General features: G+C 39.1%; 1 protein-coding gene across 6 annotated transcripts in view; it reads right to left on the reverse strand.

Annotated features, from left to right (window-relative positions):
• Window positions 1-24,828, reverse strand: part of LOC136874049 (F-box/LRR-repeat protein 20) — a 458,706-nt gene that overhangs the window by 21,738 nt on the left and 412,140 nt on the right. For 5 of the 6 annotated variants that reach the window (XM_067147555.2, XM_068227641.1, XM_067147558.2 and 2 more), the window contains 2 exons: window positions 17,316-17,528; window positions 4,900-6,390 (listed from right to left, as the gene is read on the reverse strand). In XM_067147555.2, the coding sequence (XP_067003656.1) occupies window positions 6,223-6,390; window positions 17,316-17,528 (381 nt within the window). In that variant the 3' untranslated portion in view covers window positions 4,900-6,222. Of the gene's footprint in view, window positions 1-4,899; window positions 6,391-17,315; window positions 17,529-24,828 lie in introns of those variants that run through there. The other variant, XM_068227643.1, reaches the window with a different exon arrangement.

The following is a 24,828-nucleotide window of genomic DNA, read 5'->3' on the forward strand; positions in this document are numbered from 1 at the left end:
TGTGCTGAAAGCTTGCAGTCTAACATCTTGGAACTTGAAAACAGGTGCAATGAGTGTGGTATGAAAATTAGCCTTTTGAAGAATAAATTGATTTCAGTAGGCAAGAAATCCAAGGGAACAATGTCAGATCGGTGATACAAAGCTGGAGCAGCTAGATAATTTCAAGTATTTAGGATGTGTGTTCTCCCAGGATGGTAATATAGTGAGCGAGTTTGAATCAAGGTGCAGTAAAGCTAATGCAGTGAGCTCGCAGTTGCGATCAACAGTATTCTGTAGGAAGAAAGTCAGCTCCCGGATGAAACTATCTTTACATCGGTCTGTTTTCAGACCAACTTTGCTTTATGGGAGTGAAAGCTGGGTGGACTCAGGATATCTTATTCATAAGTTAGAAGTAACACACATGAAAGTAGCGAGAATGATTGCTGGTACAAGCAGGTGGGAACAATGGCAGGAGGGTACTAGGAGATAAAGGCTAAGTTAGGAATGAACTTTATGGATGAAGCAATATGCATAAATTGGCTTTGGTGGTGGGGCCGTGTGAGGCGAATGAAGGGGATAGGTTACCTAGGAAAATGGACTCTCTTATGGAGGGTAAGAGAAGTAGGAGGAGACCAAGATGACGATGGTTAGACTCAGTTTCTGACGATTTAAAGGTATAGAACTAAATGAGGCCACAGCACTAGTTGCAAATAGAGGATTGTGGCGACGTTCAGTAAATTGACAGAGGCTTGCCGAATGAACGCTGAAAGACTTAATGATCTATAATGATGATGGATGGATGTGTTCAAATTTTGACTATAATATGAAGATTATGATTCACATCATGAAAAAAAGTGTAAAGGAAGTTGAATATGAAGCACTTTTAAAAACGATGAATTACATCGTTAAAATGGTATTTTACTAGCATTTTCTAGTGTAAAGCAGGAATCACAGGCTTGTAATGAGCTAGATATACTTTTCTGGAACAGCGTATTTAACAATTGTTTTATTATAAACACAGGTGTTAAAAAAATGGAGAACTGGAAAAAAATATGGAGATATGTTAAAAAATAATTTACTCTAATTTATAATAATTTGAAGCAATACTTTGCCCAAAAATTAAGAGTTCTCAAGCTTTATCAACCGTATTTTCCAGATTCTAGGCCCATGTTTATCGAATTTTTTGTATCAATACCAGTGCACTGCCTGCAAGAAAATTATGTATGCTTTTTCAGAATGGCTATTTACTCTTAACAATTATCCCCAATGAATTGCAAAAGGCCAAGGAGAAGCCTCAAAATTCAAAATACCATGTTCATACGTTCTTTGAATTCACTACCCTACACAGCCTATGATTATGGTAACTGAAAGTAATTTTAGAACAATTCAATATTTATGCTCATGTGAAAAGAAACACCAGATCCTTTCTGAGAGCAATATGTACAATTAAAAGCTGTACAAGAGTTCATTACTGTCAAAACTTTTCCACTCCACATGTGTGTGCTAGTTGCTTTACGTCACACCGACACAGATAGGTCTTATGGCGACGATGGGACAGGGAAGGGCTAGGAGTTGGAAGGAAGCGGCCGTGGCCTTAATTAAGGTACAGCCCCAGCATTTGCCTGGTGTGAAAATGGGAAACCACGGAAAACCATTTTCAGGGCTGCCGACAGTGGGGTTCGAACCTACTATCTCCCGAATACTGGATACTGGCCGCACTTAAGCGACTGCAGCTATCGAGCTCGGTCCACTCCACATGGAAGGCCTAACTTACTCTCCTTTAATATTGCTGATGAATTTAACTACTGTATAAGCCCTCACTTATTTGGCAATATGATATCAACTAGCAAACGTACGCATGCTTCGCAACGGTATTCTATATTGTATATGGATTTCTCCGTAAATTACTGTAAAGGCAGTGAGTAAGATTATATTAAATTGCTTGTCTCTTAGCGCTATCTGAGAAACAAAATAGGCAGGACGCAAAACATTGTTTCCATTGTAAGGTAGGCATTTGGGAAGTTTTGAGGATAATGGCAGGCCACATTTCCTACTGCCAATCACAAGCAAGTTCAGGAGTTTGTACTATAACATGAGGCTCACAAGGCAACTGCCATTCACAATAGAGATGTAGAGTTTTCATTATAAAGACAGGCCCCTTCCCCTAATGCCAGTCACAATCGAGTTGAACAGATTTGATAATAATCGAGAAATGCAGCGCTATGTAACGGACCAACAAACGAAATGCAACATTAAGTACGACTTACCGTTTGGCCACTAATTACTCCGAAATGAAGGTCTGCACAGTCATTAAGATTGCATTCCATATTTCAATATTTTCCAGGGCTAAAAGTTATAAATTGAACGGCTTGGAATTTTTCCTCAAAGAATAGTGTCCAGGTTTCAGGATTATCACGTGCATACATACGGAGTAATTAAGGAAGAAAGTAATACAGTTAAGAGAGTTGAAATAAACAGAAAATAGGATTATAAGTGAGGACAGCTGGAGAGGACAAATATGTAAATACCAAGTGGATGTATTGGAAAATAAAATATCCCTCAATAAAATGCGATGGTATGAGTTATGGATATATAGGGTGACCAACCGTCCAGCATTTGCCGGACATGTCCTCCTTTTCTCATGCTTGTCCTCTGTCCAGCAGGAATGTATTATTTGCTATTAAATATCCGGCTTTTTGTATATTGTAGTCTTAGTCGTTCAGTTTCCTATTGTTTTCTCCGTTTGCAAAGCTATTTTTGTTCCATTTCCTCTATCTCAGTCCATATTCTGCATACCCCTAACAGACTACGTCACTTACTCACTTAATAATAAATAATATCTTAAGTTAGAGCTGTCTGAAGGGCCTGTCACCAATGTGACAACACCGCCCGACGTGATCTGAACATGCTCGGCTGGGGTGGGAAATTATCGGCGGGGATTCACCAGTCAAGTAATGCTGGCTGCGGTATTACGTAGTTTTGTTTTTGTGCTAGTTGGATTCGGACCTTAGGAGTGAGTGGAGTGTTTGTGATTTTATTATGAAATTTGAATAATATCAGTATGTAATCACTCAAAAGTGGTGAGGCACAAAACAGGAAATGTAAGCTCTCGGAGAAACTGAAACAGTGGGTGCAGTCGATAAGTATCAGCATAAAATAGCTACAACTTCAACATCTTCATCAACATAACAGTTACAAGGTATGAAATACTAAATTTTGTATGCAAGTATTAAAATTCCATTTGTCCTCCATTTTCAGAACATTTTTATGAAAAGTCCTCCTTTTATTCAGAGTCTGTCCTCCATTTGAAAATTTAGTGTTGGTCACCCTACGGATATAAGAAGGCGGTAACAGAGGAGAAATTTAGGCGTAGGGATTCTTAGGTAAACAGATAAGAAAATGACTTATGGTGTTATTACTTAAGACGAAAGAGGCAAGGGAGAGGCAAGAAATTAAAGCGGAAAACAAAAGTACAATAGAAATACAGTAAAAATTATATCAAAAGCCAGAAAACACCTTATGGTGTAAAATAATTGGCTACACTCGGTGGTACTGTTCAAATATTAACAGCACCCTTTAATGCAATTTGAGGACGATTGTAACCTCCAATGGTGTTCCGCCAATATCCCGATTGACGTCTTTCTTGCTTTCTACCCAAGGACAACCGCAAGTTTACAGGAATGATGACTAAAATGGCAATAGGTCACGTCCCTGCTGGCAAGCAGTCAGAGATGTTGCCATGGTAACCTGTAGGTTCGTTGTCGGTCTGGCGGTCACTCAATGCAGAGCATGAGACCCGCAGAAAATAGTAATTTTCTCAGTCATTTGAAGAGTAAGCAAAGTCATGAACATAAGAAAAGTTGTTTATAATGAAGGGACGTTTCACATATAATCCATGGATTTTTACAGAAAATCAATAGTATAAGAGAAAATGGAAGAGAACTGGTCGGGTTTCCTATAAACAGTTTTCAGAAATCATATGCATATCAAAACTTTCCCCAGGATGAGTATACTCTAAATATAAAGTTTGGTTGAGATCTATCCAGCTGTTTTGCCGTGATAGTGGAGCAAACAGACAAGAAAAATAAAAACCACTGATACGGTCTTGAGCTGACCTAGAATGGATAAATATCTGATAAATTAGCAAAACACACAAAATTACAGACAGCAGACCCCCTACAACTTTATTTATATAGATTTCTCACATATAATATTACAACAAATCCAGTAACCAATATGATTCAGTATAAAAACACACAAGGAACTGTAAACATTACCACATGCTACCCATGCATTCGAAGCTGAAGTGCCCATAACATGGCGATGCACGAAAGTGTTCAATATTCTGCATTACTTCAACACGCTCTGTGAGTACAGAGAAGTCATATTAAAGTTTCTGGCCTGGACCAGACAGCCAAGTAATGAAGGTTTTATGTTTGTCTGGCACTAATAGATTATTCTTTCGCTATTGGTTTTACACTGCACCGACTCAGATAGGTCTATTGGCGATGATGGGACAGGAAAGAAAGTGACATGGCCTTAATTCAAGTACATCCTCCGCATTTGCCTGGTGTGAAAACTGGAAACCACAGAAAAACATCTTCAGGGCTGCAAATGGTGATGTTCAAACCCACTACAGTATCTCCTGAATTAAAGCTCAAAGCTATGTGAACTAAACTCCAAAGCCAACCTGCAAGGTATTTAATAATAATAATAATAATAATAATAATAATAATAATAATAATAATAATAATAATAATAATAATAAAACATAGCATTACAGAGTTACCCGTGGAGCAGAAGAGGTGAAAGAAGGTGCCGGGATGAATGGGTCTAACCACAATGTAAAGAAAATTTAAAACTTAAGCTGAAGGTTATATTTTCAAAAAACAACAAACTTAACAACTTTTCACTTAGTGAGATAACAATGACATTTCAGGTAAAAGACTTAGAAAAATCCAAGATTTCAGAACTTCAACACTCTCGGGCTACAAGCCCCTAGTTTTACCATTTTTGAGCTCCCAGCTCAAATTTTACAGACGAGCATAAATTTGTTCAAAGGGCAGACATCCCCTAAATTCATGGAGCACTTGCTCCCAAAATACCACATCTAGCATTCAAGAGGCACTTTTTCAAACACTTAAAAAGAGCTGACGTGCTCTCAGTTTTCCAAGCCTATTCAAGGTAATATGAGAAAATTACAGTCGCTCGCTATGAAGGCACAACTTACAAATTTGAAACAGGGGTATCTAGTACCCAACCTATTGGGCCTTTGCAGGTTAAGTAAATGGCCTGAAACACAAATTGAATGGAGGCATGTGCTTGCACTCCTAGACATAAATTCTTAAAACCTAAAGGGCAGTAGGCCGATGAAACAGGGGCTATTCCCAAACTACTGAGGCGACTCGTGTATAAAGTAATTTACCACATTACAGAATGAAAAAACAGAACCCTCTCACGTTTAGTGAGTACTTTAAAAGTTACACTCAAAATCGAAGAAGAAGAAGAAGAAGAAGAAGAAGAAGAGTGTGATTGGTAGAAAATTAATTACAGAAATTAGGGATTGGCTAGATTCAAAACTGGCAGAAAGAAAAGACAAATATTGCCAACCCAAAAATAAATGAACATCAATTAGTAAAAAAAACTTATGAATACAAAATTTCTTTATCAAAAGTTCTTTCACTTCGCACCATGGTGCATGATCATAGTTTTTTCTAGTGACATCTATGGAAGAATGTCCAAACTTCTTGCTGAAGAGCAAACAAAACAAGTAGAAATTCACACAGTACAGGAAACTTCACAATAACAAAATTACATCAGATTTCTGTGGTGACATCTTCTTAGTAAACTTATAAGTTGGTCTAGTTTCAATTTCACAGTTTCTCCAGTAAAGGAGTTCTTTTAAGCACAAGATTTAAATGCGCGGCGTTCGGATGTACCTCCCGGTACAGACCTCCCCACCAAATGTCCTTCCTTGGGGTGACACAGAAGAATTTTGAAAAGAAAAAAATTCTAGTTAAAAAAAATTCTACGTTTTGTCTGTTGATGGGTAGAAACTTGTTAAACTCCAGCTTTAGAGTGTCCTTGTTGTAGAAGAATTTGAAATACATGTCGATAAATTTGACGGTGAGTACTGCCGCCGCTGTCGATATCCAGTTGAGGTCGCCCGGACCCCACAAGTACCCTCAGATACACCTCTCCTGCTACTATGAGAGAGGTAGTCGTGGTGATGAACGCCACAGATTAGAAGTATATATCCAATCCGCAGGTGAATTGGTGGTAGGGGCGCCGCACTTCAGCTTTTGTCGGGAGATGGACTCTGGCGTGCCGTGCACAAGGATTCTTCACGGGAGTGGAGTGGGCCCATACCCCACTTCTGTGGTAGTACGGCGGCGAACGGCTGTGGGGGCACTGAAACAGTAAGATCTCGGTGACAGAAAAGTGTTGTTGGAGATTGGAGAGTACGATCTTTATTGGTGATGCTGAGGGGCGGGCAGCGTGGAAGATGTTTATCTGCCAATGGTGTGGATATGCAGGAGATGGGGGCTTAGTAATGGCCACTCAGGAATGGACAGCAGGAAAACCAGAGGGGAAGATCGTACATACAGTTTATATATATAACAAAATAAAATAATTTGGGGCAGAAGGCCTCCCAAAAAATATAACCTTCAAACTGCTGCTAAACGTTGATGGCTAAGTTAACAATGACATTACACAGGTTTCACCTGAGACAGGTGAACTCTAAAGATCCTCTCTGTGGCTGGATTGATTACTACTAAGGTAACCGGTGTCAAAAAATCCAATATGATGCACGGCCCATGAAATCTGGGGGCAAGCTTGCTCGCGGGAACAAAGTTTCCAACCATGACTTGATCTCCTACTTTTAAATTGGTGGGCCTCCGTCCACGATCATATCTTTCCCTGACCTTTTCATGTGACACCTTAAGATTGGCCTTAGCCTTCTTCCATAGCTCTCTAATATTATCGGGATCTATTGTCTCTGGTAGAATATCATTAAGTGACGACCGAAAGTTAGAGAGCGGCGTGTTAGGCACAAATTTAAACATCAGAGAAGCAGGAGTGAACTTATGGGACTCATGAACTGCCGAATTCAAAGCGAAGGCCAACCAATACAGGGACGTATCCTACCTGGAATGATCATCGTGATGAAATGCAATGAGAGCTGATCTAAGATTACTGTTGACCCGTTCAGACAGAGATGGTTGAGGATAATACGCCGATGTAGTTACATGTGATATAGACAGGTCAAAACAAAATTTACGGCAGATGTTGAATGTAAATGCCTTAGCATTATCAGAAACTATGTATTGACACGGACCAAAAGAAGCAAAGATGGTATTTAAACAAGAAATAGTGGACTGAGCGGTTCCCAGCTTAGTCGGAAATAACCAGGAAAATCTTGTGAAACCATCTACACACACTATAATGAACTTGTTGTCGTTCCCCTTTGATTGGGGGAAGGGTCCGACGTAGTCTATATACAGGCGCTCCATGGGGCGCGACGCTTGATGAGAAGATAATAGACCTAGCTTAGTGGACAAGGTGGGTTTACTAAGCAAACAAGATTTACAAGCTTTTACCAATTCACGAATTTCACCGTCCACACCTTTCCAAATAAACATCTCTCGGATCTTTCCTCGAGTTTTGAAGATGCCTAAATGCCCCCCTAATGGGGTCACATGGTAGTACTTGAAGATTATAGGTACAAGGACAGCTGGAACCACAACATTCATCTTTTCGTCATGCCTCGACGGGCAACAAAAAACCCCGTTCCTCAATACATAAGGGACGACATGTTCCACAGAAGAAAAGGTTTCCATGATAGGGGCCAGCACAGGATCTTCACGTTGACATTTTTCAATATCCCTAAACAACATGGGGGCATCGGTTAGAATGGCATTTACACCCGAAGGTATGGGCGTGGGAAGAGACGAACTATCTTCCAATTCGGAGGTCTCCACATCATTAGGAAACATGCAGCTTAGTCCATCCGCCACAACATTTTCAGATCCTCTTATATGTCTAACATCAAACTGGAAGGCAGAAATCCTGATGGCCAATCGGGCTATACGACCAGTACGACGCGGCCTAGCTAAGACCCAACTGAAGGCTTGGTTATCTGTTTCTAGGTCGAACTTAACATGTTTCAGATAGAGGCGGAACTTCTCTAATGCAAGTAAGACTGCCAAACCCTCGAGTTCATAGATGGAGTACTTGGCTTCTTGAGCCGATAGTGACTAGATGCATAGGCGATGGGTCACCTTCCGAGTTCAGTTTCTTGAAGAAGCACAGCAGCCACCGCCAATGACGAGGCGTTGGTTTAAACGATGAATTTCTTTGAGAAATCAGGCATGGGCGTTGCAAAGAGCTAATTTTAGATCTTCAAAAGCGGCGTGCTGTGACGGCCCCCACTCAAATTTGACACCTTTCCTACAAAGTAAGTTCAAGGGCGCCGCTCTGTTAGCGAAGTTAGGAATAAATTTCTTGAAGAAATTCACCATGCCGATGAACCTGGCAATACTTTTGATGTCCTTAGGAGGTTTGAAATCACGGATGGCCTGTGTTCTAGAATGATCGATCGAAACACCATCGGGCGACACAATATGCCCTAAGAATGACATGGAAAGTTTAGCAAAAGCTACCTTAGATAACTTCACAGTTAACCCTGCCTTACAAAGGCGATTAAGGACCTCTTTTAGATGATCAAGGTGTTCTTCAAAGGTCTCAGAAAATATGACATCATCAAGATAATGGTACAAGTGTTCTAATTTGATGTCGGAGAAAACCCTATCTAGCAGTCTCCTGAGCACGGCTGCCCCAGTGGGGAGCCCGAAAGGCATACGGTTGTACTCATATAAGTTCCAATCTGTGGCAAAAGCTGTTAGATGTTTTGATTCTTCTGCTAGAGGGATCTGATTGTACGCCTGATTAAGGTGTAAGATGGTGAAGAACTTAGCCTTCCAAAACCACAAAAAACAAGAGTGAAGGTCGGGAAGAGGCACAGATTGTAACACCACCTTCCAATTTAAAGCCCTGAAGCCACCTTGGGGTTTCGGAACCAGGAAAATAGGCGATGAATACGCCGACTTAGAGGGTCGAATAATACCATCCTTTAACATCTGATCGATGATCTCCTTGAGGGCCTTCATTTTAGGAGGAGATAGCCTAAGGTGTAAATCTAACCAGGGTCGAATCGGTAACCTTAATCTTATATTCAATAAGGTCAGTAACACCAAGAGTATCAGAAAATACATCCGGAAACGACTGACACAATTGACGAATACTATCAGCCTGCTCCTCAGGTAGATATCTAAGGTCTAACAACATCTCATCCTGGGTAGGCGAAACGGATGAACATGATACAGAATTACACTTAAGCAAAGGAATTTTACAGTTACTAGCAAATTTGAAAGTGCACGACTTGCTCTGAATGTCGAGCACTAGACCGGTAGAAGACATGAAGTCTGCTCCTAATATTATGGGGCAAGACAAGCGCTTAGCCACAAACAGTTTAACTTTCCAGGTGAATTTAGAAATATGAATTTTGGCAAATAGGAAACCTAACATTTCTAATGGAGAAGAATTAGCCGAAACGCACTGAACTAAAGTCGAACAATAATCAGAAAGTTTACAGACAGACTTCAATTTTGAGTACCACTCAGCCGAAAAAATAGAACAAACACTCCCAGAGTCTAATAGAGCGGTAACGGGCTCACTATTGCGCCGTTCTTATGTCCAGGTCGAGTCGCACGAGATCCAGGCTAGCTTGAATACAATATCATTTCTCGCTATTCAAAGTTTATGGGCTATGCTAGTGGAAATACCTAACTTACGCAGTGGACGTCTCCTACCCGTATTCCCTAGTTAGTTTCCACCTCCAGCTTATGAAATTATCAAGTGGTTATCACTTACATCTAAGCATCTATTCTAGAAGTCATTAAAATAATGGCTGAGTTTTACCATGCATTATTTATTGAAAATCAAGAAAGGTCTGACGCAAAAAGTCGTCATGAATTCCTCTTTGAAACGGTAAGTGAGAAGCATTGAGATATCTTGAAATTATCTTGAAATGTTAAGTTGGAAATATTAAATTGAAAATAAAATCTCAAATTGGAATAATTAAGATGAAAACATTACATTAAAAGACATTAATTGAAAAATATTAGATTGAAAAAGACATTAGATTCATCTAATTGAATGAATGAAAATGACATCGAATCGCAATATATACACTATCGTAGATTGAGAGTCTTTAAATGTTGGACGCAGCTTCCATACTTGGTTACAAATAAATTAAATTGGAATCACATCTTTCATTTTATAAATTCTTTTGAAATTATTCTGAAAATCCTACTTGCTTTTATCTAATATTCATTAATTCCTTGCAATAAAGTAACTTGCTTGATTCAAACTATTTGTGCTCAAATACACAACCAGACTGACATGAGAAAATGTCTTCAGAAATATTTAAAACAGTTAATATCTATCACATTTTTCAAACACGTTCTCAAATTTCTTGGTAACTCTTCTTACAGAGTTAAAGATAACCCCTTTAAGTCATTATATTCTTTAAAATATTATGATCAAACATCATATCTAGAAATTACGTAAAGTTATCTCTTATTTGAGAGCATTAATTAATTCAAGTGCATATCTGTGTCATAAAATTGTGCTATCAAGTGTATCACTCAATCTATTCATACCATAATTGGGTGGTCTATCTTGTGAGAAGACTACTTACTACCAACAACCCTCAGTTGTGAAGATAAGTCACCAGTGATATCGGATAATGCATTGGAATAAACTTCAAAGCTTCCCTAATATGTGAGAAAATTCTTACGATCAGAAGAAACACATGGATGTAGGTTAATTTCATATCAACTTCCTCATCAGAAACTATTTGATGATCTACAATTAAAATATCAACATACGGACATCACTGAGATCGTATCCTACACAACATATGGCTTATTCCAGGATCAACGGTCGATTGAAGACAAATTATACTCATTCGTCATCTCAAAAATACGTAACTTGAAATACTATCCTCATTAAAATAAACTATGACCGCACTTACTGTGAACAATAATCATCACCAACATTAATCCTCATAACCTCATATCATTATTCACATATAAACCATCACTTCACATTATTCATCATACACTTCACATAATAGTAAACTCATTAATTAATTCCAACTCGACGTATATGTATCATCATTGACCGTTTACCTGACTACTCCGTCATAGTCTCAGTCTTTTAATAATTCCGTAAAATATTACCATATACTCCTATTTATCAAGCGTATCCTACATACGATCTCATTTCCACTATTATTTGGTGTCATAAGTTCTCACATAAGCCCAGTGTTTATTGCAACGTCGTATAAATTTCACCACGAGATAAAAATTTAACCTCCTTTCATATTATTATACATGACAGCATTACGAACGGGATGCTTTATTATCACTGGTTGACTACATCCTATACATGGATTTGACGTTTAGGTCCGATGAATACCTATCAACCTTCAACCTAACTATGGTATTCGTCTTCTCATATATATCATTTCACTGACATTAATTAAAATAGCACTTTGAAAAATAAATAAATTTCCACTTATAGCATTGACTTAAAGAAACTTATCTTTGCTCTGATTCCCCCGTTGTCATCTCATGTCCGGGTGGATGGACATGCAGGCACGGCACAGCTCACTGCATTTCCCTCATCTGTTTGGGAACATCTGGGACTGTCTCGGCTGGTTATCGGTCCTTATGGGCTGGAAACGTCATCCCGTGTCGCCATAATCTAGGTAGCTTCACCTTCATTTTCTTAGTGCATGTTGTTGCTGGTCTCTCACAAAAGAAGATGTCAGTTTGGTTAATGTCGTCATCTTATGGATATGCTTTTCTATGATCTGAATATGATAAGGAATATTGCTGTTTAGAAAATTGATCCTGGAAGTATTCTAAAATTTGCAATGCGTAAAAATGAATATAATACAGATGTTGATTCCCAAAGGGAATTTAAAATATTTGTCCCGAATGAGTAAATTTATAATACCAATATAATGGTCCGTGATTGGACATTATAAATTTTCCAGCTAACTCATTCTTGGTTGCCTGCGTTTCGCCCTCGTGTGCTAAGTTAGGCTCATCAGTTGGGACTCAGCACACCACCCAAGACGCAAGGCTAGTGCATACCGTGGAGGCCACTGCATAGGCTACTTGAAGCCACCAGCAGTGCCAATGCACTATGAGAGCTATGTCTCATTTCCAAAATCAACATCTGTATTATCTGATGGCCAGGCAGGCATCAAATTTTGGAAAAAAGACATAGCTCTCATAGTGCATTGGCACTGCTGGTGGCTTCAAGTAGCCTATGCAGTGGCCTCCATGGTATGCACTAGCCTTGCGTCTTGGGTGGTGTGCTGAGTTCCAACTGATGAGCCTAACTTAGCACACGAGGGCGAAACGCAGGCAACCAAGAATGAGTTAGCTGGAAAATTTATAATGTCCAATCACGGACCATTATATTGGTATTATAAAAATGAATATTTCAATTGAATTATGCAAATATATGTGTATATATATTCTTCTCCTCTCTCTCCCTGTCGATATTACAACTATGTAGCCTCTCGGAATTGATAGTATCAGCTAATACGTCGTCTTGGGTAGATATCGTGATGTAGCAATGTGGAAGTCTTTATATTCCGAAAGTACAATTTAATTTCACGGGGTGAAATATTCTTGAGCGCTAATATTTCGTAAAACAGTTTGTGGACAAAGGTTTCTCTCTATTTCATGATCAGTATTTTGATAGAACGATGTTTTCCTTCCTCTTGAGTACGTCCATGATGTTCTCCTTCTGTGCTAATCGAATGTTAAGTTAAAAAAAAAAAAAACAAACTCTTAACAATCTTCTCAAGTCTTTCTTTACCACCACCTTCTATGCTCCTTTCTCGGCGAGCGCTTGACGAAAACTTTTACTCCTCCGACTCATAGTAGTACTCTGATGCTTTATTATCGATGTTCTGATGACTTAAACTCCATTTTCGTTCCAATTAGATCTTGTTGGGAACAGTGAAATGGCATACTATTCAATTCCACTTTCAGAAAAGGTACAAGTGCGGGGTCTCCGCCGCAATCCTAAGGCATCCTTTAGGGCATTCAAATGCGTGATTAGAGGAACTTCTACCCTGTTCCGAGCTTTCGGTGGTTTTAACCGGGGCTGAGCCTTGGGAAGACGACTTTGCCGACTCAGCCGATGCCACTAGTCATTTTCGATTATTCGAGTTGGTGGATGTTGCACCAGAAGTTGAACAGGAGGCAGTGCTACTGGCATTAGGGCAATTCTTGGCGATGTGATCAAAGGAGCCACACTTGAAACATCCTTGTGATGAACCTGCTCCACTCTTTTATCCACTGGATTTTATCAAAGGACACTTGTTACACAGATGATCTGTCGACCCACAAGCATAACATTTGCGGGTGGTGAAAGTTCGGTGAGGTTGTGGCCGAAAGTTGTTCGAAGACGGAGGGGGCTCCTTAGCGACTCGTAAGGTGTCGGCATACCTAACTCCTTCGGCTGAGACCGCCATAGCCTCTAATTCAGAAAAAGTTTGAGGACGCGATGCAAAACACAAGTACGACCTGTAGGGTGGGGAAATCCCTTCAACAATTGTCTGCACGATTTGATCTTCAGGGAAATGAAGAGTGAATACCCTGGCGTAGAACTTAATGTCCTGGATGAAGTCAGCGAGATTTTCATCCAGTCGCTGTACTCTGTAATAGTACTTCTGTATTAGAGAGGACATTGCCCTAGCCAGAATGAAATTCGCCAGAAGGTGTGCATGGAAGTCTTCTATAGAAGATTGCTCAGCTACCGACTATTTTGTCCGAGAGGACACCTATGGAGTAAGGGTAAATAATTTTAAGAATTTGAGGGAGAGAAAGAGAAAACACTAGAGAGTGATCCTGAAATTCAACTAAGAATCTTAAATATGAAATGACATTAGGAGAATTAATCTAAAATTTAGAAATTTCCCTAAGCAACATAGCCAAAGGATGAGGCAAACTACTAAACCCGGGTGACATGGTAGGGAGCGGCCTAGAAGGTTGAGAAGCCTCAGACACAGCATTATTTATAAAGAATGGTGGAACTGATCGACGATGGTCAGGCTCATTTCCTAATGGGGAGAAGTTTGTTGAGTTGCCATAGATTTTCTGCTTTCTTCGCCTCTGGATGAATCTTCCTCACTTACGACGTTTACAACAGTGGCTTGGTCGGTTTTGGGGGTAGCTGCCCCAGTCAGCAATTGAAGAACTTTATTAGACATTTCAGAAAGGTGTTCAACCAGCTTACTAGCTTCCTTAGCATGGTCTTCTTTTAGTTTAAGAGACAATAGGTCCCTCACCATGTTATAAAAGTGGAACAATCTTGCCTGCACTCTTTTAAGTTGGTTAGCAGAATGATCACTTACTTCAAAAAAACTTACTACAGAACCTAGCTCGGTGGTGTTATCCATGATAGTGGACAGAGCCTCATCAATATCCTTCTCTCCCAAAGTTGGGATACAAATTCGTAATTCAAGGGATTCCTTAAGCTTGGGGGCATCTGCCGCAACCATGCCTCCAGACTGAACATTTTAAATTAGTAATTCGTAAATCAATTCCTCCTTGCGCAAGTAGCCGGGACGAAGGACTTCACGAGGGCCGGACATGATGACAGAAGTTTACAAATTTAGAAAATAAGAAAAGAAAATTCCAGCGACTGAGAAAATTATTAGAGTACAAATCGAATCCTATGTTTAGCCGTCAAAAGGGGCTTAATTGAGGCCCATTCAACCACGCTCTGCTACCACTTGTTACGGAGTTACCCGTGGAGCAGAAGAGGTGAAAGAAGGTGCCGGGATGAATGGGTCTAATCACAATGTCAAGAAAAGAATTTAAAACTTAAGCTGAAGGTTATATTTTCGAAAAACAACAAACTTAACAACTTTTCACTTAGTGAGATAACAATGACATTTCAGGTAAAAGACTTAGAAAAATCCAAGATTTCAGAACTTTAACACTCCCAGGCTACAAGCCCCTAGTTTTACCATTTTTGAGCTCCCAGCTCAAATTTTACAGACGAGCATAAATTTGTTCAAAGGGCAGAAATCCCCTAAATTCATGGAGCACTTGCTCCCAAAATACCACATCTAGCATTCAAGAGGCACTTTTACAACACTTGAAAAGAGCTGATGTGCTCTCAGTTTTCCAAACCTATTCAAGGTAATATGAGAAAATTACAATCGCTCGCCATGAAGGCACAACTTACAAATTTGAAACAGGGGTACCTAGTACCCAACCTATTGGACCTTTGCAGGTTAAGTAAATGGCCCAAAACACAAATTGAATGAAGGCGTGTGCTTGCACTCCTAGATATGAATTCTTAAAACCTAAAGGGCACTAGGCCGATGAAACAGGGGCTATTCCCAAACTACTGAGGTGACTCGTGTATAAAGTAATTTACCACATTACAGAATGAAAAAACAGCAATAAAAGTAGTCACCTCGAACCAAGATGAAGGGGAGCTCGAGAGGGTACATCACTCTCTATCCCCGATTTACAGTTAAAGAGTTTATGAAGTTATTGCATAAGCCAGCAGAAGTTACATGTTCAGAAAAGTAGGTTACATAGGTGATGATTCGGACCTTTCCCTTAGGTTAAACTGCGGAGCTAGAAAGAAAGAAAGAGAGAAAGAAAGAAAGATGTTATGTGGACATTACCTTATAGAAGCTCTAGCAGCTGACGAAGAGGCCTCCTGCCTCCTGCTTGACACACACACACACACTCAGTAAGATGATGATCAATTGGTCAAGAGACGTGAAAATCCGCAGTTTATAAACCCTCGGGGGAAGTTCAAGATCATTCCAGATTAAACTAGCCACACCTTCTCACATTTAGTGGGTACTTTAAAAGTTACACTCAAAATCGAAGAAGAAGAAGAAGAAGACTGTGATTGATAAAAAAATTAATTTCTGAAATTAGGGATTGGCTAGATTCAAAACTGGCAGAAAGAAAAGATAAATATTGGCAACCTAAAAATAAATGAACATCAATTAGTAAAAAAAAAAAAAAAATTATGAATACAAAATTTATTTATCAATTATGAATACAAAATTTATTTATCAAAAGTTCTTTCACTTCGCACCAGGGTGCATGATCATATTTTTTTTTTTTTTTTTTTTTTTTGTAATGACATCTATGGAAGAATGTCCAAACTTCTTGATGAAGGGCAAACAAAACAAGTAGAAATTCACACAGTACAGGAAACTTCACAATAACAAAATTACATCAGATTTCTGTGGTGACATCTTCTGAGTAAACTTATAAGTTGGTCTAGTTTCAATTTCACGGTTTCTCCAGTAGAGGAGTTCTTTTAAGCGCAAGATTTAAATGTGCGGCGTTGGGGTGTACCTCCCGGTACAATTAGTATTATTCATTCATCAAGAAAGTGGTCCTCTGTACTGTCTGAGGATTACTTTGAATTCTAAAAAATAATTTTTAGACACTCGGTAAGAAATGGATAATTTTATGTTTCAATGAACTATTCTCTTGTCAACATAATATAGGCTTTTGGGCTTATGCCATGCCAAGAAAACCAGATGAAATTCGCAGAGAACTTGGAGAAGTCTTTCTCATGAACAGTCAAGATTTTCTTCTGAAGACGCAGAACAAAATTCTCTGCAAAACTTTAAGAATTTCATCTTGTTTTCTTGATACGGCATACGCCTAAAAGCGTACATCATGTCTACAAGTATGGGCTGTGTTATTTTTAATTTAAATGTCTTTAATTTCTGTACCTTTAGCTGTTTTTCTTTAATGCTTTGTACACAGCAGAATTTAGAAATAAATTTTCATTTTTGTTATCATCACTCCCTTACAACGTTTTAACAATGCTTCAAGTTCCTACAACTTTGTGCTATATTGATATTCTGTTGACCCAACAGTCACAATAAGTACATTCATCCTGCACCATCTCCTGTGCTGTATCGTCATTTCTATTTCTCATGCTCACATTTAAAGTTCCAATTAAAATAATTCTGAAATATTCACCATTAATTTTTTAAAAACAATTTGCCGATTTAAAAGCAAACCGGTACATATTACACTTTGGCAACGGCATTTGAAAACCCATATGTTATGTAAAATTTCATCAACAAGATCTGCATGTGAGGAAAAAGCAATGTTTATGAATTTTATGACATTCATATTATTAGTTACCAACACAAACAAACCAACAACCCAGCACTAAATGCAACTTACCCTGAGACGACGAATACCAGCACGGGTAATAAGTTGACAATCATACAGTTCAATACGTTGTAGGTTATGACAGGAGATGAGATGCTCCAGGGAAGCATCAGTAATAAGAGGACAGTTGTCGAGCTCTAGCACAGTCAAATTCTCTGCTGAACAGGGAGATATTCCTAAGTGACGGATTCCTTCATCTGTGATCAGTTCACAATGGGAGAGGCTCTAAAAGAGAAATATGAGGAAAAATTTCAATATATGCATACAAAAAAAGTGAAAAATCAAGTCATATAACATGAATACAGCACACTATCTGACCAAAGTATCCAGACACTCCCCTGTACAGGTATATTTGAACCTAGATCTCATTATAACCACTCCTACAAAAGGCAGATGATGGCTCTTTGTGATTCAGTGCTATGAGATACTTGGAGAATGGGGGTGGAGTAGGAGCTTAGAAACTTTGAACTTGGAATGGTTATTAGATGCCACATCAGTAAGCAATTTTGGTGAGGTCTGTTCCGCCCTTCTCAAGATACTGATGTCACGAGTTGGGGTGTGATTGTGAAGTGGAAATGGGAAGACGCAACTACAACAAAACCACATGCAGGTTTGCCATGTGAGCTGACCAACAGGGATCGTCAAGCATTGAAGACAGTAGTACGGGAAAATCACACATCATCACGGTTGGTTGAGCGCATGTATTGCACTGGTCAGTGGACAAATGGGGACACATTTAGAGTGCTGAATCACCACATACTATTTGGATGGGTGGGTTTGGGTGTAGTAAATGCCAGGCGAATGATACACCACGGTCTGTAGAGTGCCCAAAGTGAAATCTGATGGAGATTGGAGTGCTTTTCATGGAAAGGACTTGATCCCCTTGTAATACTATACAGCACGTTAAAGGTGGAAGGAAGTTTATGAGCCGTTGGTTACGCTTCATTTCTGTGAAAAGAGCACTTAAATAGCACCTTCCATTTCAGAAATATAGGGGTTCAAGTTTTAGGTGATTCACATATGCAGGGTCTCCCATATAAACTAAGACCATCTAAGTGGTGCGCGCATAGTTCTTGACCTTACAAGTAGCATGCACGTGTTCAACCTTACAAGCATCAGTCGCCAGTCTGAATCTCAGCTGTTAACATGGTGAGACAGTTATCATTGCAACACTATTTTTGCATGTAAAAGTTATTTTGAGTCAGTTTGACAGGTATGCAATGCATTTGTTCAGTAATTTCCCAGTGAAGTGCCACCTTCATGAGCACAGATTCAAATAATTGTAAGTAAATTTGGAACTACTGGCTCAGTGCTCAATAAGAAACATGCACGCATGCGAACAGTTTTAACAGAGGAAAAGCTAGATGATATTGGTGTGAATCTTGAATGGTCACCGAATACATCACTCACAAATTTAGCACAAGAAGTAGAGGTTTCCGCTTCTTCTGCACACAGAGCTACAAAGCTGTTACACATCACACCGTATATGATTACTCGGGCCCACTGTTTAAAACCTGCTGATTCAGCCACAAGAGTGAGATATTGTGAGTGGTATCTTGGATCATTGAACGATCGTTTATTTGACCCACAGCTCGTATTCTTTTTAGATGAGGTCTGGTTTCATCTTAATGGTTGTGTGAACAGCCATAACTCTCGCTACTGGTGTGCAGAAAATCGTAATGGAGTGGGTTTTTTTTTGCTAGATGCTTTATGTCGCACCGACACAGATAGGTCTTATGGCGACGATGGGACAGGAAAGGGCTAGAAGTGGGAAGGAAGCGGCCATGGCCTTAATTAAGGTACAGCCCCAGCATTTGCCTGGTGTGAAAATGGGAAACCACGGAAAACCACCTTCAGGGCTGCCGACAGTGGGGTTCGAACCTACTATCTCCCAAATACTGGATACTGGCCGCACTTAAACGACTGCAGCTATCGAGCTCGGTGTAATGGAGTTTATTAAGTCCCTCATTATGATAGGAAGATTGGTGTTTGGTGTGCTGTTAGTGCAAGATGAATAATTGGGGCTATTTTCAAGACGATAGTAAATGCAGAGAGGTACTATGGTCATCTGACGAGAAGTTGCATACTTGCAGGGTAAGGGGTGTGGAGGGTAAGCATGGCTACTGCATGTGCACCAATCTCAAGCCTGACAAGAAACATCATTCTTGTGAACTAAGGTGCTGCTGTGAATTACACGGCCAGTATAACTTTCTAAGAAATCTCTCAATTTAACCCAATCGCATCATTTGACGACCCTAACTCGTCATATTTATTCGTAGCATATTAATCAAATGACGAGCTCTGTTCGCGGCAATGCACAGCTGTACATCAATCCATGTAGTTCAGTCACTAACCCACAGATGCCACTTGTATGCATTCTGAGCTGAAGTTTACACATGTGGCTTCGGATTTTTCCCTTTCACCAGGTTCTCACACACTTCTGGAACAAGAGATAAGTGAATCTTTTTTTCATATTATTTCGCTCTTATCAGTTACCATCATGGCGTCAAGCAGATGTGCTGGTGTTGATGAAGAAGGAATATGCAAGCTAATAGTGTTTTAGAGAGTGATATTGAAGGCAGTGATGTTTGTGATTATGAAATAGACGCTGAAGTCCTTAGTTCGAGTACTAGCGATGCGTATAATAGTTCTGATGACACTGAAAGTGATGCAAATAACAACGGTGTGCTGAGTTGAGTCTTTCTAAATGAGCTCGTACCTCGGCACAGACTAACCTGACTGACTGGATCTGGACAAAAAGTGATAATAAACCAGTTGTACATAAGTTTAGTGAATACAGTGGGGTTAGTGAAAACTTATTGAAAAAGTTTGATATGCAGCCACTATGTGAACTCTCAGTTTTTTGTGAATACATGAACCCTTTGTTTGACAAAATATCTGTCGAGACAAATTCATCTGCAGCAAAACAGTTGAGCAATTCTGACAGAAAAAAGTTGAGAGACGATGACAAATGGTTTGAGACTACACCCAACGAAATTAGGGCATATTTTGCGTTAGTTATACTAATGTCACAAGTGCGAAAGTCAAGAATACAGATATACTAGAGTAAAAACAGGTGTATAAACACTCCTATTTTTCGTGAAACCATGAGCAGGGGAAGATTTATTATAATTTCACAATTTTTACATTTTATTGATGATGAACAAGTCAATAATAGTGACAAACTAAGAAAGATTAGGCCTATAATACAACATTTCTGCTCCAAATTTTCAGAATTATATTTACCTTCACAAGACATTGCTCTACATGAAAGTCTAATGAAATTCAAAGGCCGCCTTTCATTTGTCCAGTGTAATAGGTCTATACGTTCTAGGTTTGGAATAAAAATTTACAAAATTTGTAAATCAAGTTCTGGCTACTGTCTGTGTTTCAAATTTATGTAGGTGATGATGTAACGGATCCAAGTCTGCCAGCAAGTACGAACGTTGTGCTCAACATGTGTGAACCCTTGTTAGGCCAACGGGATACATTGTTTTTAGATAACTGGTATTCTTCCCAGATTTATTCAAAAGGCTACACGACAAGCAGATGAATGTAATTGGAACTGTTAGACTGAACCGAAAAGACATTCCTTGCGATATCAGTAAGACGAAACTAAAACATGAAGAGTATGAGACAAGAGGCTGCCAACAGTATGTTGTGTGTGAAGTGGAAAGATAACAAGGATGTTCACTTTCTCACCACTAAACACAAATCAGCTGACATGACAGGGACAGGCAAACTCAGACGAAAGAGAGGACAAACCCCTAGGGAAGAAGTGATAAAGCCCAAGTGTGGCCTTGAATACCAGAAGGGAATGGGTGGTGTTGATCTTCAGGATCAGGTTACAGCTCTGTTCCCCATCATGCAATGCACAGTGCAATGCACCTCCTAGATATGTGTATTTTCAATTTCTTCACTGTGTATCACAAGATCGCTGCTAACAGAAAGACGAACTACACGGACTTCAGAAGTAGCATTGCACAGCAGCTACTAGAGACTGTTCAGTTGCCAAAGTACTCGGTTTGAGGTCGACCTTCAGCGAGCACCACCCCCACCAGATTACAAGCTAAATCATGGGCCCACTTTCCCATGCGTATGTCCTCTACAGAGAAGAAATCAAAAGTCACAAGAAGGTGTGTTGTGTGCTACAGCCGGGGTAAAAGAAGTGAAAGTTGCTGGCAGTGCAAGAAGTGTGGCGTACCTCTTCACTGAGAAGAATGTTTTGAGGTGTACCACACCCAGCAGACGTACTAAAATAGCGGCATTGGTAAGTTTATTACTTTGTTATCATGCATGCAAATTTTCAGAAAGGAATATTTACTGGTTGGTTCTGTATGATTTTCTAAATAATAGTGTGATGACAACGGCCGTAAAGTGGTATTTAAATCTGATTTCTTAGTGAAGTCCTATGGTATTTAAATGTGAGGCGAATGGGTTAATATTGTTCAACATCCAGAGTGGAATGTTCGAAGAAACCAAAGCTTCACACAAGCTTTTAGAAAACACAGAGGAAGTACTGCCATCGGAGGAGGACTGTGATAGTTAACAGTTGAGAAACTTTTAATTTGCTACTATTTTGGACTCCACGTATGTGCTTCTCTCGGCCGATATGTAGCTGAATGGTAAATCTCCTATTCCCTGCCACTTTAACTCCACATATTTTGTAGAAAAGAATTTCACCATCGGAGGTGATAACATCCTTGCCGAATTCTGAAATTATCCGTTTGAAATGAACAGCTCTAGATGGCTTTAACTTCGACATTTTAAGACACTCGAAAAACAATTGCGGCCGATAACACGAATCCACTTAGCACACGTATGGTTGCACTAAGGTACTTAACCAGACTGGCATTACTGGGCCTACTGTTGTCTGCCTTCTTACCCCCTCGATTTCAACATCGCTTGCAGATTAGCTGCAAGCACAAGTGTGCCTAATGTGGATATTCCAAGAAATAAGGGTTGAACAAAGTTGTGAGGATTATCAGGTCTTCGTATTCATCCTCACTTTCAGTTCCGTTAATATCCAGTACCATACACAAAAAAATGCATCATAAACCACTAAGAATGTGAGAAAATGATTCACAACATATAAAATATTCTAATAAATTCCATGACATAACGTGAAAAGCGAGAAAATGACCTAAAAATAAAATACTTAGAAAAATGATGAAAAATGACTTAAATAATATGCATTTCTGTAATATGGGGGCCATGAACCAGATTTGTATATAAGTTAGCATTGTCTGTGGTGAACCATTTAAAAGATGACATGTCATCAGAATCTGGGCCCTGGTAATAATTTACCAAGGAAGATGTTCAATAAATTTCCGAATTCTTTGCAATTATTTAAGAAAAGACTACGTAAACAACAGATAGGGAATCTGCCACCCGGGCAACTGCTCTAAATGTAGTTCAGTGGTGAATGATTGACTGATTGATTGATTGATTGAAATCAACTGGCACGATACAGGAAGTGGCATTATAACTTACTACTTTGCTGATTCTTGATTTGACTTCTCCACTGTTCAGGGGTCTCTTGGTTATTCAAAAGACCTGTAAGTATTCATTTTAGGCCAATAATTAAATTTAGAGAGGTACTTCAATTAAAACTTTCCAGTATATTTTCATGCAATATTACTGGATACTGGAATCGGCAAATTACTTGTACTCTACGTCTATTTATTAGGTTTGTTCTTTATTCGACAATCTCCACCTGAATCAATGTATGATAGCTGACTGTTGGACGCCTTTCAAGCTTCTTATTTCTTAGTGCCTGATATAGGTTCAGTATTTGTAACAATTACATTACTGACCACCTCGGATCGAGAAGGGGTATTTCAATCGCCTTGAAAAGGAATACTGCAATGTATTGGAAACGTCGGCAAACTGTATATAAGGTACAGATAACAACAATACGGATAAAATGGAAAAAAATACCTAAATAATTCTACACACCGTGGAAGTTTCACCTCTAAAATTACATTTGTTCAAGGTATTAAAATCAGTGTTTCTAGATGCATCATTAAAACAAGGGATCATGGACTTCTAATATAGATATATTAATGGAAGTATATTCATAACAAATTTAAGGGAGGGCAGAGTAAGTAGTAATTTATTGACTTATCATCAGGTGACTTTGCTGTATTGTAGTTGCACTTAAAATTAGACATCTTTTTCTGTCTTTCAACAGAAATCACAATTTTTGTCTATTAATATCCCTGAAGAAGGTGATCTTATATTTTTAGGGAATACTTTTTTAGAATAAATAACTTCATGTTAAAACTCAAAATTTTTGCAGGTGCTGATTTAATACTTGCAACAAATTTGAAGAGAAATCAAGATCATCATGGTGCTATAAACAGTGAGAAATTTCAGATGTGGGTGGAAACACAATCGTAGAATTAAGAAATATAGGACTTGTTATTGTGATGGATAATGCAGCACATCACTGTAAGCTTGTGGAGCATCAACCAATAATGAAATGCAGGAAGGATCAATCAGTGTATGTATGTTCAGTTTTCAGCCCTAAGGCTGGTTGGATCCTCAACAGCTCTGCCATCAGCTGTCATAGATGGCCTAGGCATCACTGAAGAGGCGTACAAGGGAAATGAGGAGTGAGTTAGTTTCCCGTTGCTTTCCTCACTGAGCCAGAAGTTGCTATTACCTATCAGTCTGCCAAGCCCACTGAAATGCATGCACCAACCGACCCTATGAGCAACGTTTTCACACCATTCATAGCAGGGACTGGCTGCACAAGGAATGGCATTACTAGCATCGCTCATACCTCAGTCACTTTCATATTGTCAAAGCCAAGGATAAGACAGAGACAGATCAATGAAAGTAACAAAATTGCTCTAGCTCATACCAGAAGACAGAGTGCTCTGTAAACACTAGGTCCTGCCAGAAAAGTAGTAAGTAATTATACTAGATTGAATATTTTCTTCTACTGAATGATATTTAATGATGTTACAGAATTTAATTTTCCCTTTAATGTATAGTCATGGTTGAGGCAGAATGGGGTGTCTCCACCAGAATATGCAACAAAAGATGAGCTTTAGAGGTTGTGTCATATGAATCAAAGTCATTTAAAGAGGTATAGAAGCATCTAAACATAAGTTCAGGTAATGTTGTTTACTTACATGTATGCATAATATTCCTCTGTTTTTTTTTTTAAACCAGGTATATTGTTGATGAGATGCTTCACAATGAAGGCCATACTGTCCTACGACTTACTCCGTATCACTCATTTTTCAATACTCGGATGAAGAAATAGAAGAAATGTATGAGAACATTGATGAAATACAGAATATAACAAAGGAATCAGGTAATGTAATAATCATGGGAGATTTCAATACTATTATTGGAATGCAACCAGACTGAGAAGGAATTGGGAAGTTCGGTCTAGGTGTCAGGAACAAACGAGGGGAGAGGTTACTAGACTTCTGTGATCAGTACAACATAATTGTGACAAACACGTTGCAGTATTTGATGTTCTATTACACAGGAGATACACGTGGAAAGC

This window comes from Anabrus simplex, chromosome 5 (assembly GCF_040414725.1).
Source record: "Anabrus simplex isolate iqAnaSimp1 chromosome 5, ASM4041472v1, whole genome shotgun sequence".
Taxonomy (NCBI): domain Eukaryota; kingdom Metazoa; phylum Arthropoda; class Insecta; order Orthoptera; family Tettigoniidae; genus Anabrus; species Anabrus simplex.